The sequence below is a fragment of the Homalodisca vitripennis genome, chromosome 6 (genome assembly GCF_021130785.1).
Source record: "Homalodisca vitripennis isolate AUS2020 chromosome 6, UT_GWSS_2.1, whole genome shotgun sequence".
NCBI lineage: Eukaryota > Metazoa > Arthropoda > Insecta > Hemiptera > Cicadellidae > Homalodisca > Homalodisca vitripennis.
The window spans coordinates 150,585,973-150,600,700 of record NC_060212.1 but is presented as its reverse complement, the minus strand read 5'-3'; the positions used below and the strand labels follow the sequence as shown (position 1 = coordinate 150,600,700).

At 33.2% G+C, this 14,728-nt stretch overlaps 1 protein-coding gene across 1 annotated transcript in view; it reads right to left on the bottom strand.

The window, feature by feature from the left end:
* LOC124365597 (cardioacceleratory peptide receptor-like) overlaps positions 1–14,438 on the bottom strand; it is a 40,362-nt gene extending 25,924 nt beyond the window's left edge. Inside the window, exons 1-2 of the mRNA XM_046821588.1 lie at positions 14,430–14,438; positions 12,096–12,189 (exon numbers count right to left, since the gene is read on the bottom strand). Of these exons, the coding sequence (XP_046677544.1) occupies positions 12,096–12,189; positions 14,430–14,438 (103 nt within the window). The remainder of the gene's footprint in view (positions 1–12,095; positions 12,190–14,429) is intronic.
* Positions 14,439–14,728: the final 290 nt, after the last annotated feature.

The following is a 14,728-nucleotide window of genomic DNA, read 5'->3' as shown; positions in this document are numbered from 1 at the left end:
GTCTCTTCAAGGCTGTAGGTGACCTTCGAAGAGTTAATTTTAATCAACTCTTGAAAATCGATAAGCTTTGGTAAGTTTTAATATTTTATGGTAAATTCTTAAATTAAATATGGCCAAAATAAAAATTATAGTTTCTTGAAGCAGAAGAGTAAGTCTTGAGAAACAATACAATCTTAATTTCTAGTTGTAATTTTTGTGATTACGATATTTTTTAATTACAAAATTTTGAAAGACGAAATTTAACGTGGGATAGTCACTGTCCCTATTTAGTAAATCTATCAGTAGGCCCCAGTCCCCAGATAATTCTAAGTCCCCTGTTTAGGAGTAAAAATCCCTCCAGTACAAATGATTTTCAGTTTCTGGTACAGATCTCATTGGACGTGCTTAATCCCCCCTTAAACTTTCAATCCATTTACGACGCTTCTTTTCTACGACGCAACGTTCAGTTCAATTGACCAGAAACAGCTAACTGATTGGTACTAATTTTTATTGAAAGTGAAAAGACCGCTTCCGACAGAAGTCAAGATTCACTTCTACTTAATAAGAATATACGGCGTGTTCGGCGCAGCGGCGTCAGGACGACAGGAATAGCCGGGACAACGCGCGTCGCGACGCGCCGTACATCAGCGAACACGTATCATTATTGCGCGGTGACCACATTGTTCAACTGGCCAGATGGAGGTGTAAATCACAACACACTCCATTACCGTTATATTTATGGTGTCGGTTATTTTGACTAGGCCAACACCCATGAGATAGAGGTGTGAATACATCGTCTCTGACTTTTTATTTTGAATACTATCTCAACATCTTTGACAACTCAAATAGCTCACAGATAAAAAACATCGTGAGAATATTACGGGTAGGATGTTGTCTGTTTGCCCTCACAATTAAAATGGCATGTTTGACGCGATGTTCTAGAACACAAAGTATAGGTTCGCCACACCACTTAGTGCGTAATAGGCTTCGTTGCGGTTGCAGGCACAATTTCAAGCCTTTAGTTTGTTTCATTAGGCTACACGAGTTCTTATGTCACATGTTAAAATGTCACATTGTTGTACTAGGTTTATTCTGCAATGTTTTATTGGCATCACGGTTACCCATAAGACCAAGGTAAACATGTTTGTTAGCGCTCATCCAAATCCCATAAAGAGACAGGAATTATAATCGAACTTGATGTTGTTTATATGCAAAGAAAGCTTCGTAAAAAAATCAAATCTATAGGTTACGTCGTTCTTGGATATCGTGATAACCATAAACAGACAGAGATAAAAATTTTCCAGCCCCACGAGTGATAGTGTTCGCCAACGTTCAGCCAGTACAAAAAATGTATCTTCCTTTTTTTTGTTTTCTTAGGACAAGAAGGTCATAAATTGCACTTAGTCCTATAAGAACACTATCACTGCTTCCTGTGTGACAGGATATTCAGGATGGGTAAGGTTAGGGGGTAGGGACCGCCTCCTATCGAGATCCATGAGGAAGAATTAGGGCACCAATCTCAGTCATGTCTCCCCCGGAAGAAGGGGAGGCCGGCTCTGAACCAGCCTCTCCAGTCAAAGCAGGTAGGAGGTTGGAAACCCTTGCTGAGGCTAGAAAGAACTTCTGATACTTAGGGAACGAACCCCACCAACTCCAACAGTAATCCAACAGTAGACTAGACCTATCAAATTACCTTTGCACCCGAGAATCTCGACATTTGCAGTTAGTGATGTACCGCTCCTGGTCATCCATAAGGTTACCCAGATTTAAGTGATACATCGATTTGTGCTGTGTCCAGTGGTAGGTTCAACTGGAAGGTATAAACCAGCCAGAATTGATTCCTGCTGGGTAATGTATTTCCTTACTTAAAAGTATCTTAATTTTAAGGCAATCCAATCTTTGTGATACGAGAATTCGAGTTTGAGATGTTTCTTGTTTAAAGGCGTTTGTTGATTGAGGGGTTTAGTAAACCTGTACTTCAGTAGCTCTGCATTATTGAATTATAGTTAGGGCAAAATAGCCATTATTATTATTATTATACTGCTCTTGTAAGGACTTTAAGACGGGTTCCAAACATAGGAGGGTTTCTTATAAAATTATGGCTGAGTTACTAATTTACTTATCACGTAAATTAATCAAGTAATTGTTACTGTAGCTTATTATTTGTTTGTCTCCAGTACAATACCCTCCTGATCGTGCAGGGATGTGGTTATTATTCGCGTGTAAGTTATATTTTTACTCGAGTTTGCATAATCGTCCCAGCAGGGTAAAAAATAAATTGAAGAGAAACCGAATTGGTGAAAACAATACAAATGGCCGGGAGCGACAAACTGGATCGTCGCCAACCCCAGGCAACACGTGTCCACGGGAGGGCCATTCGGAACTAGAGGACCGCGATTACTTGTTAGGAAGGCTTTGCCTACTTTGTGTAGTAAAACATATTGGAGTGTTCGTTATATACAGACATACAGACGTTACATAAGTCCTGTATATACGAGAAAGTAATAAAGTCATTGATTTTTCATGACCATAAATGACATAATATTATGAAGGAAACAGGATTTTTTCCGGACGTTTGCCATCGTTCAGTGAAACAAGAAATCAGTAACACTACGTTTCGAGATCTGCAATCTGACCTCTTCTTCAGGTAAAGAACTAACCTAATACATAATTACAAACGAGGTTAAAATAAACAAATCTTACCAAAGCGTTGTGGCACGCCTAAGTCAGGAATCACAACCACCATTTTGTTTGACAACTTCACTAACTCTAAAAACATGCAGTTAATTAAAAACTATACAAAACACTAATCATTAAAACTGAACTACGAAATACAGGTCACAATACGTCTGCATTCGTCTACTAACCACCTACGACTGATAATATACATTAGTGATAATATACGATATTAATAATATTGTATTAATTTTTCTTGTCATAAAAGGATTTTGCATTTTGTGGGTTTTTATTTTTGTTTTTTCATTACACATATCCATCCGATAAATAAAATAGATTTTGTTTTGTTCTCACTCTAGATCGAAATTGGATGATTTTTTTATAGTTTGTAATTGGAGGTCCTTACCTCGTGTAACAGACAATAGCGTCATTATGAATTATGCTCATATAGGATTTACAGATTTCGCTACAATTTTGGAAATAATAGATTTTAATTGTCCTCACCAGATGGGTAGCTGTCAGCGGTGATCGTTCGAAGGAATGTAGACCAAAAGATAGGTGAAATACTTTATACTATGGTCGACTTTCGGCTATTCTCATGAGAACCATCGGCAAGTGGGCCCTTGTGTCATGGCGAGTGATAAAGGGCCTATTATATGATAGGAGAGCCTACATGTGTGGTTGTGTGAAGTGCATGTTTTGTTTGTTTTGATAGTGACTGGTATTATTAGTTTTAAAATGTAAAACCATAAAAAGTAGTGAAATTTTTTAATGTATAACTCAAGACTATGATAGGATTTAAGTTCTCAGCAATCAGGACTTACTTTTTGAGCTAAGTTTATTATTTATTTAACAGGACAAAAAGTTTTAACTGATGGACTAAACCTATAAAACTAAGTATATATTTTAATATTTACCTTTAATATTCATTCAATTTCAATGACACTATATAAGACAATATATTAGCTCAAAGAAGTAAACATCAAAGATAACACTAAAAAAGCTGATATGACATTTTTATGAAAGTGATTAACAAGTGAATGGCCTGGGGTTTTCCATAGATAACAGGTTCCAGTATTATCTGTAGTAAAGCTGAATGAGTGAAGTGAAGCTTATCAGTCCTACCTAGATAAGGTTGTGTAGCTCAGTTGGCAATGCGACTGCCTTCCACACTCAAGATACCTGGTTTCAAATCCATTTGGAATCTGAATAATTTTGCTACTCTTGGAAGTAATTTTTAGAGTGAATTCAAATATTAATTATTAAATAAAAATATATTAAACTAAATCCCTGGATAGTAAACAGTTACATAGACATTTTTTATTGTTTTATTAATATTATACATAGTCTATATATAATTTAAAATGTCACAACAATCTTCAATCAAGGACAACACAGGAACTAGTCCATTCATTAAAACAAGAGCACAACTTAAAAATAAAACACAAATAGGACCCCTGAGAAGTTCTTCATTGCAGGATAAAGGTGGAAACTTGAAATATGCAAATAAAACATCAACAGAAAAAGTACCCACAAAAAATTTTGCCCATCAGGATCCATCTCCCTTGTTATCAAAAAATTACAGAAATCAAGAGGAGACCTTAGAAAATTAGCAAACAATAAGTCTGAAACCAATTTTTCGGACTTACAGTTAAAATATGATTGCCCTACAAAAAGAAAATGAGAGATTAAAACAACAGGTAAAATCAGCAGATCTAAAACTGGATATTTTAGGCCAGACCTGGTTAACAGATGACACTATAGATTCTTATTTCCAGTACTTACCGTTAAAGTGATTGGGAATAAAGAGAACCGCTTTTTAATGAACCCAACAATAGTCGAAAGCAATTAAAGAACTGGAGGACATATCATTTCTTCTGGATCCCCTTGCCTTACATGAAAAGGAATATACTACTCATCCCTATAAACAATGCCAAATATGACAGTGGGGAAGTTGGATAGTTATAAATCAGTAAATGGCTCACATTGGAGTCTACTTGTGTATGAAAAAGTGGCAAATAAAATATTATCACTATGACTCTATGAGAAGTAGTGGTAACTCTGAAATTGCTAAGCTGGTGTCTCTGAAACTTATTCATTATTTTCAGAACTCACCAACAACTAATTTTAATATCACTTGATGGCCCGAATCAAAATAATTCATTTGATTGTGGGTGTATCTTCTACATGCAGTTGACTACATTTTACTTAATTTCAACAGCAAGAACTTCTTTCAGAACATAAAGATCCCAGATTTTTCTGAAAATGATTGTGCTAAAAAAAAACGATCCTACATTGCTTATGTTAAAAAAAATGGAATTTTAACTCCTAAAGACATTGTGTTGTCATTTTATTAACCATCCAAGTTCTAATAATGACTATGATAGCATAAAAAACTCACATCGGGGAAAATGATTTGTCTATGAAAAAACCCTCGGAACCAAACAAAACCTGAAATACTCTGTGAAAAAGCTATACAAACTGAACAGGCCTCCCCTACTACAGGTTACCCTAAACAGGACATTTTACCAAATACCATCTCCTTATGTTACTATAGTTGGTGACAGCCATGGCAGGTATCTAGCCAGGAAAATTCATGATAAACTCGAGAAAACCTCCAAGGTAAATGAGTTGGTATCACCTGGTGCTAAATTCATGGATATTATTGACCAAACAAGAAATATAACTTTTGCACCAGAAGAATTTTTAGTTATCATGGGAGGTGCAAATGATGTTTACAATGGAAGCACTCAAACCATTTACACTAATTTAAAATCTGTCTTACTGTCTTATAGGCATTGTAGACTTATATTGTGTGGCATACCCTTTAGACAAGATCTACCCCTATTCCATAGAATAAATGAGGAAAATTTATGAATTTAAATCTACATTACTATGAGCAAACCAGAATAATGAAGAATGTTTCTTTTGTGGACATGACAGCTTTATCTGAAAAATGTTTTAATCGAGATGGCATCCACTTAAACTTCTTAGGAAAGCAATTGATAGTTAACAGGATATGCAAGGAAATAAATGCCTATGACATTTCCGAAACAAACTGGTTTCAAAAATAATTGTGACTATTCGTTACAGAATAAAGTGTGCACTGTAGAAACCCACCAATGATTGTGAAATCTCAAAAGAGAAAAAAACCTTTTCAAATAAATTGTTGCAAATATGAAAGATATTATCGTCAAGCATCAAGAGAATGCATCTGTGGCTTTTTGCTCATTCAATTTCAGCAGACTTCGATCATGATCGCCACATGACAGCAGGAGTTGCCGTGATATTTAAGCAGCAATGTGGAAAGCCTTCTGATTTAAACTGTGTCAGTTCACATCTTGCGTACCAGAATCACAGACATGGTGCAGGAATTTACAGCCTCATTACTAAACCCAAGTACTACAACAAGCCAAAGAAAACTGATTATGATTTGGCCTTTCATCAATTGGCTATGGATTTTGAGAGGAGGGGATTCAAGCACCTGATTTGTTCTCCAATAGGTGCTGTTCGAGATGAGATCACTATTGAACACTTAATTTCCAATCTCTCAAAATTTCAATTGGCTACTGGAGCTACAGTAACCATAGTTTCTTATGATCAAAAATCTCAGAGAAAACTCAGGATAGGACTGTCACATGATGAATTTCTCGAGCAGATTCAGGGTTCTATAGATTGTCTTCGTGGTACACCATCACAGCCCTCAACCGAAACTGCGAGTAATAAACTGGAAATAAGCTCCCAAGTTCCATTTTCCCCAGTATGGAGAGGTTGGTCGACTCCGCAGCCGCAGGCCTACAAGAGCGAACTTGTTTTTTCTCCTCACATACTCCAACCCAAGAAATAACTTCACTTCCAGCAACAACTGAAGCTAGTGTCTGTGAGAGTAGTGAAAGTGAAATGGGCGATTTTGTGATAAGTGAAGGGAGTGTGAGGGAGAGTGGGAAGGTGTCTCCTGAATTTCAAAGCTCTTTCCTGAGTCCATCTGTAACAAACTGTTCATATGTCTCCACAAACAACACTAGCACAACCAAACATACTCCACACCAACACTATATACGCCACACCAACAGCACAATGACTCCCTTTTTTTATAGCAAGCCTAAATCAGTTTCCACCATTAAAGTAGATATTTCAAATAGATCAAAACATACTGTAAATAGCTCCTCCACAATATATAAAAAAATTTTGGATTCAAGAAATGCAAATCTTACAATAAAAAATTCTACATCAAAATATCCAACACTTTTTATCGCGGAAATTATCTTTGGAAATAGTTCTTGAAGAGTTGAAACCAGATCTAATAGTGTTGAGTGAACATAAACTAAAAATTGATGAGATAAAATTTGCTAAAGTTAATAACTATTCTGTTATAACCAACTATTGTCGCCAAACATGTGGTGGTGGAGGAGTTATGATTTTAGGCAGCAACTCTTACCAAGTTAAGAGAGTTGTAATTCCTAGAATTAATAACTTATGTATAGATAAAGAGTTTGAATGCTGTATTGTTTCCTGCCGAGCTTTTGATTTTTCTTTTGTATTAGTGGGGTTTGTATAGAACTCCAGGTTTTAATTTATGATGGCCTCTTTTTGGATAAACTTGATATTGTTTTAACTATTTTAACTGAAACTTATGAGCATGTAATTTTAGCTGGGGATATAAACCATAAATGTATTGCATTGTTCTAAAAGTCATGATAGATTAAGTAATATTTTAAGGCAACATAACATGCAGTACTTGGTGAATTTTCCGACTAGAGTTACCCTGGATTGTGAAAGTGCAATTGATAATATTATAACAAATTTACCGAAAAAGTCACTTATGGTTGAAGGTGTTATTACTGAGCTCTCTGATCATGATGCCCAACTTTTGAAAATTAATGTATGTTGTAATAAAAAGACATCTTTTAAGACCGAAACACAGTTTTGTAGAAAATATACAAGAGAAAACATTGAGATCTTTAAAAATATGTTGAGCAATGAAAACTTGGTTGGAAGTCTACAATGCAACAGTAGACACTAAATACAATGTTTTTCATGAAATTTTGATGTACTATTTTGATGTTAGTTTTCCTCTGGTCAAGTCTAGGGTAAATTTTAATAAAGACAAATGGATAAATTATGATTTGGAAAAAGAAAAAAGCGGAAAATTATAAGTTTAAGTCAAACTACAAGATTAACCAAAGATAGAACACTAAATAAGCTATTAAAACAGTTGAAAAAAAAAATTACAGCAAAAAATTAAACTCTTCAAAAAAAGGAATATATTGAAAATAAAATTAGAAATTCTGAAAACGTATGTAAATCTTACTTGGAAAATATTAATAATGAAACAAAAAAATTATCACAATTTTTAATAAACATATTAAATTGATTTATGAAAACCATGAATATTCTGAACCAGAGGAAATCTGTGAAAATTTTTAACAATCATTTTATTGACATTGTAGATAATGAAATATTACCAAACTTGTCATCACACATCACTGTTAACACTGGTACCTTTAAAACTTCTAATGCTAAAAAGTTCCACACCCAACCAGTAAGTGAGGAAGAATTAAATCAGATTATAATGTCATTTCCTAACAAATATTCAGCAGGCCACGATGAAATTCCAATGCCAATTGTCAAGCAAGCTAAAATGTACCTGATCAAGCCCCTGACTCATGTTATAAATTCCTCTTTTGTGTCTGGAATCTTTTCCTGAAAAACTGAAAATCTCTAAAATTATAACCGTTTTCAAAAAAGGAAGTGAAACTGACCCTAATAATTATCGACCTTTATCCATTTTTGTCTACTTTTTCAAAAATCTTTGAAACGTGTGATGTATTTACGACTAGTTGATTTTCTTGAAACCAATAATATATTTGACAGAGAACAGCATGGCTTCAGAGCTGGTAAGTCTGTCATAACTGCTGGGACGGATTTTATTGAATCCATAGTGGACAATATTGATAGAGGGAATTATGTGGTTGGCATTTTTATGGATCTTACCAAGGCCTTTGATAGTGATCACATGAAATATTAATAGAAATTTTAAAAAATATTGGTATTAAAGATTTTACATTAAACTGGTTTGCTTCTTATATTTCAAATAGACCACAGTATGTTGACTTGCAGTTTGTAACCAAATTAAATCAAATCACTCATTGCAAAATCTTCTTTAAAAAATATCAAGCATGGAGTGCCACAGGGTTCCATTCTGGGCCAATTCTTTTCTTACTTTATATGTTGGGTTTGCCAAATGTTCTGACAAAAGATCAGAGCAAGCTGTGTCTATATGCAGATGACTCTAATTTAATAGTTGCTGGTAAAAGTTTGAATGAAATAGAAATTGCAGGTAAAACGGAACTCATGTGTGTATTAATAATTATTTTTGCAGTAAAAACTTATTACTAAACTTTAATAAAACAAATATGATCTCTTTCTGCACAAAACAAAATAGAAAAAAACTTATGCCAAACATAACAATAGACAATATACAAATTTCTCAATTAACTAACACTAAATTTTTAGGATTACTTCTAGATGAGAACTTAACTTGGAACGAACATATTTTGGCTTTGCAAAAAAAGATTTCTTCCGGATTGTTTGCTCTTAAAACCATGTCAAAATATTGCTCAACTGAAATTTTGAAAACCATTTATTATGCCCACATACATTCTCATATAAACTTTGGTGTTGTGTTGTACGGGGCCACTAGTAATTCAAATCTGTTAAGCATTCTTCAACTTCAAAAAAAAGCAATTAGATAATCATGAACTTAAAGGATGGGGAATCTGTGAAAGAGTATTTTTCAAAATTAGGAATTTTAACTATTTACGGAATGTATATACTGGAAAACTGTTATGATGGTTAGATCAAATTTTGACAAATTACCCCGATTGGGGTCAAATCACAACTACTTTACTAGAAATAGAAATCAATTGGCAGTTCATAAACATGCATTGGAATTTCATTATAAAAAAACCTAGCTCGGCAGGTATTAAATTTATAAGCCAAGTCCCTAGAATTTTATTTAACATAGAAAATGATTTATTGTTTAAAAAACATTTTAAAAGATTTTTGACAGATAAGGCTTTGTATTCATTTGGAGAATATATGGACACATAGGATATAATCAAATAAAAACATGTAAGATGATGCCATTCCTTATTTGTATAAAATTCAAATGTAATTGTACAAATAATATGAATAAAGTTAATTAGAATTTGAATTTGAATTTGAATTTATTTAGGTAAACTAAAAGTTGCTGATAGTATCTACCTAAAATACTGAGCCTTATTCCATTGGGTCACCACGCCACACAGGACATACAATTAATATTCAACTAGATGTAAAAATATGAAACCTATTGTTGGTAATGACTAATTACTAGTAATAAGGTAACATTGACGTTATTGACAAAATTTATGTGGATGGAATGCCTACAATGGGCCGCAAAGCCATGCTGGAAATCGATTAAATGTTGAATGCATATTCAATGCAATTGGCCAAATGCTTTGGAAATCAATCCACTATACAGAAACTTTAGTGGTGTGCGGTAAAAGCAAAACATACATGCCTTACGTTCTTTTGGAAGTTGAGGAATTACAAAGCACGAGGTTTTGCCTTACAGCGAGGCGCGGACGGCGAGAGAAACATTAAAACAATTCACCGAGGATGTGAGATGTTTATGTCTGTCGAGGTCACCCCTTACATAAAGCAACAGGAAGGAAAAGTAGGTCTGCAGTTTCTCCAGCTTTTCCCTCTCCGGTACGAATTGAACTTGAGTAGTGCTTCATGTTCGGAATTAAAAAAATTCAAATTTTATCTTTAAATCTGTGAGCAATACTTTACCTTTTTTTAGTTAATATGTAAAGTAAGGTATTAGATTTTAAACATTAATTTTCCAAAATTTTAAAGTAAATATCATTAGCATTGTCTATAAGAAAATTTCGGTCGATATCTGTTATTACTGAACAAGATCTTTTATACTTAAATCTGACAGTAAAATATTGTTTAACTAACTGAAAGACAAATCTTAATTTTAAATAACTAGATTGACAAATGAACATGATTTTGAAATATGGACTATTTGTGTTTGAAAAATCCAAAGTAAACTTTAATTTAGTTATGTTGTATATTTATATGCCTTGATGCAAAATTAAAATTTTATAGCTCAGTTCGGTCTTGAGAATTCGTATGGATACAACCAGACAGAAATTACGTGACTCTCAAGAGATAGACTTCGCTGACGCTCAGCCGAAAATCATTAATTTAACTAAATTAAAAAGAACCGGATGCGTAGAACAATATCTTGGAGCATTAACAGGAAATTAAATCCTTTTGCTCATGACTTGTCTACCTCAGTGTATTAATTAAAAGTGTTTGACACTTGAAATATATTTTTTGAAAAAAAGGGATAGAATTAAAAAAAGAAGGACTTACCCAAGAATATAATAAAATTACTTTGTACGGTTTAATGCTCAGATATAGTATACTCCTATAGCTTATTTAATAGTTCTTGTTGTTTTGCGTTGTTCTCTGTTGTTGTACTTAATATTTTTGTTTATTGCCATTTGTTATTTATTACTTCTGTTGTTAAGCTCGACTATTTGATTTTTCTTTAATATGTTCAGTTCTCATATCGTAATTGCACTGTTGATCTATTGTTATCTTACTTTATACTTTATTATCTGTTACTTGTTACTGTCGATAGTTTATATTGTTACCCTACTCATGTTATTATTAGTATCTTTGTTATTTATGAAAACATTGTTAATTACTTTTATATTATTATATTTTGTTCAAGCATGCTATCTCTACCATAATATAATCAATTGTAAAAATGGGTTACCGTTGGAAATAAAATAAATAAATAGTTTAATTATCCTTACCTATATATTTACCTGTATTACAGAAGTAATATCTTTATCCATCAATCACTCTTTATTTCATATTCTTAATGCGAATGGAGTCAGGACTGTCGTCTAAGTTGTCCGGTTCAAACCATATCGAAACTCACCACATTTTAGTTTAACGTATTTAACGTACTCAGGATTTTCAAAAGGGTAGGAGGTTTAGCAAGGAGTTGACATAATACACAAGAAAAAAAAACAGACCACCAAAATACGACTAGTGTGAGTTACATATCGAACATTATTAACTCATTGCGTACTATTATTGATAATATAGCGTGAGTTAAATTTTCACAATATTTTTATCTTCGATTATTCTTTAGTCTTCCAATGAGAAACATCAAGAAGGCATTGCAAACTACATAATATCTCCCTTGACTACGCCACTTCTTTACATAATTATATTGAGATTGCAACGTTTTAATACAACTGTTACTTATAAAGTTATCAATTTACATAATTTACGATTGCGATAACTTCTTAACTATTTAAACAACTGATATGCTAAATCACAAAAATAAGGGCATGCGAGGGACTTACAGCTGCCGGAGAAGTTCATCGGGTATTTGATGGCGTAGTAACGGTCTATGCTGAGAGCCACCAACACGTAGGTGGAGGAGAACGTCACCACGGCCTGTAAAATAAATATTTTGACTTAATTGTACGTGACAGTAGCAGTTCATTATAAAGGCTGCTGGTGGCATTATCACGCTACTATTAAGTTCAGTGTTATAATAGTTTAAGTTTCTGAAACTATCTAGTTTGAAACTAGTTTTAGCTAAACTTTGAGTTCTAAATAGTAAAACTTGGAGAGTGTGTTTGGTGACAACCCTCCTACGCTGACATTCTTATAAATTAAAAATTCAAGAAAATATAATTGGCCATATTAATTTTAGACATAAAATTGGACATATTATTTGCAATTTTATTACTTTTTCCTTATCTCTAGTTGTTCTAATATACATCTTTGTGACATAGAACTTATTAATTCAACTTTTATTTTGTTTAATTATTTAGGGTCGTTGTATTAAAGCTTTGTAGACTAAAAGACCCTCTGTTATTTGTTATTTTTAAGAGTTGTTGAGTCAACGATAGTTAGTGTAAAAGGCCCACCACTAAGGTTAGAAATGAAGATAGAGTCGTTGACACAGCGATTTTTACATTAAAAGTCCAGTCCCCCTTCCATTTACTGTTAGTATTTAGGTAGGTGAATGTTCAGGTTCAGCTCTGTGATAATGGCGATAAGGAGAAGGCACTGTTAACTTTGTTGGATCTATATTGTTCTGAATCTAGTTTAACAGTTTAATAATCTAGCTGTAACGAAATGATTTACATGCGATCCTTTCTTACACAGTGTATACTTGTTGAGTATTGCGGTTAAATACAAAAAGGTTTGAAATTTTTGTAATGGAAACCAATAAAAACATTGGTTATCTAAAAAATGCGATCAGAAGCGTATTGATTACGTCTTTGAAATGTGACATCTCGCACCATTTTATGACCCAAAAATAAGAACTTAAAAGGACTTTGAGGTTTAAAACTGTTTTGTAGGCCTGAACTCAAGATGGGCGACAGCATAACCGGCTCTTAAAATTAGTATATTTATAATTAATAAATAATAAGTCCCTTTATTACGCTTAAACAACCCTTGTTATTGTATGTTTGTATATACTTTCTTAACTGTTAAAATATTCTTTGTTTTAAGTTTGTCATTGCAATGAAAGGGTTGAAAGGTTCAAAGGCGGTACATTTTTGAACATGTTGTAACATATTGTGACACGTGAAATTTTATAGTTTACTAGCTGTTTCCCGCGGCTTCGCACGCTTTTCGTAAGTTTTGCCCGCGTATGAGCATTTCTGGTTGAAGTAAATTATATTTCCAACCCCGATGTAGATTTTACCTTGATGTCACGATCAAGAAAAATGTGTCAAAAATGTATTGTACATGCATAATGTATTTTATTACAAAGTGGTCTACCACTCAACCTTTAAGTTCAACCAAAAATTTAGTTTAGACAATTATACATCATAACTTAGCGCCTTCAAATAGTGTTTCACTGTTTAATATACGTATCTATCTCGTAATTGCAGGTTATAATGTGCAGGCGCTTTGAAAACTTTTCTTCATTTTATTCGTTTATATTCACGACATAAGCGAATAATTCAGATAATAACTATCCTATCTTCTAAGTTAGACTAAATTACGGATACATGTGAAATTTGATTGAAATTGGTTCAGTCGTTTTGGAGTTTATTGGCAACATACATCGTGACTCAAGATTTTTATATATATAAGATTGGCAAAAATCTTTTTACGATCCAAACTGCAGTCGTATAACCTCAATCCTAGCTAATATTTGCAATTTACCTCATATTGTCAGAAAAAGATTATACAGAAAAACTATAATTTGATTATTTTTTTCAGATTAGTTATATCTAGAAACATCTAAATTTATATACTGAGGTAATTTACACCGTATGCCACAGATGGTAATTACTTTTTTCCGTAAGACTTTACAATTCAGTACAATTACACAAGAATAACGCTAGTAAATCACATATAGTAGCCTAATCCGTTGAATATTTTGCTAATCTCTTCCTGGAATTAATTTTAGACCATTTTCAAACGTCCTTAGTTACATAAAAAAGTGTGATGTAAACGTTAATATATATATATATATATATATATATATATATATATATATATATATATATATATATATATATATATATTAGCCATAACATTTTGGGTATCTGAAGAGGAAAGTAGGACATTATAGGCAATTTTCATAATACTGTTAATTTTGTGTAATATATAGTAAGACACATTAACATAAAAAAGATAAACAGATAAAAGTACGTATGTTAACATACCAACAACATGGCGGGTTATCATTAAAGAAGGAGCCGTGGTGATCACCAGAGCAAAACACGTTCCGACAAGAGCCACAAATTGCTACCAGGATGGAACAGCTGTTAGGAACTGTCAACAGTGTCCTGCCCTCCTTCTGTTGACACGTAATTAATCCATTCATTGGCGCGAAAAAGGAAAAAGATTATTTCGGGCGCCAGTATTAATGTCACCGCCATCCTCTTTTCGGCTATTTTTAATATCGGATTAAATTATGCAGGAAATACTTTGCCAATAAAAGAATTTGCAATTTGAAAATGAC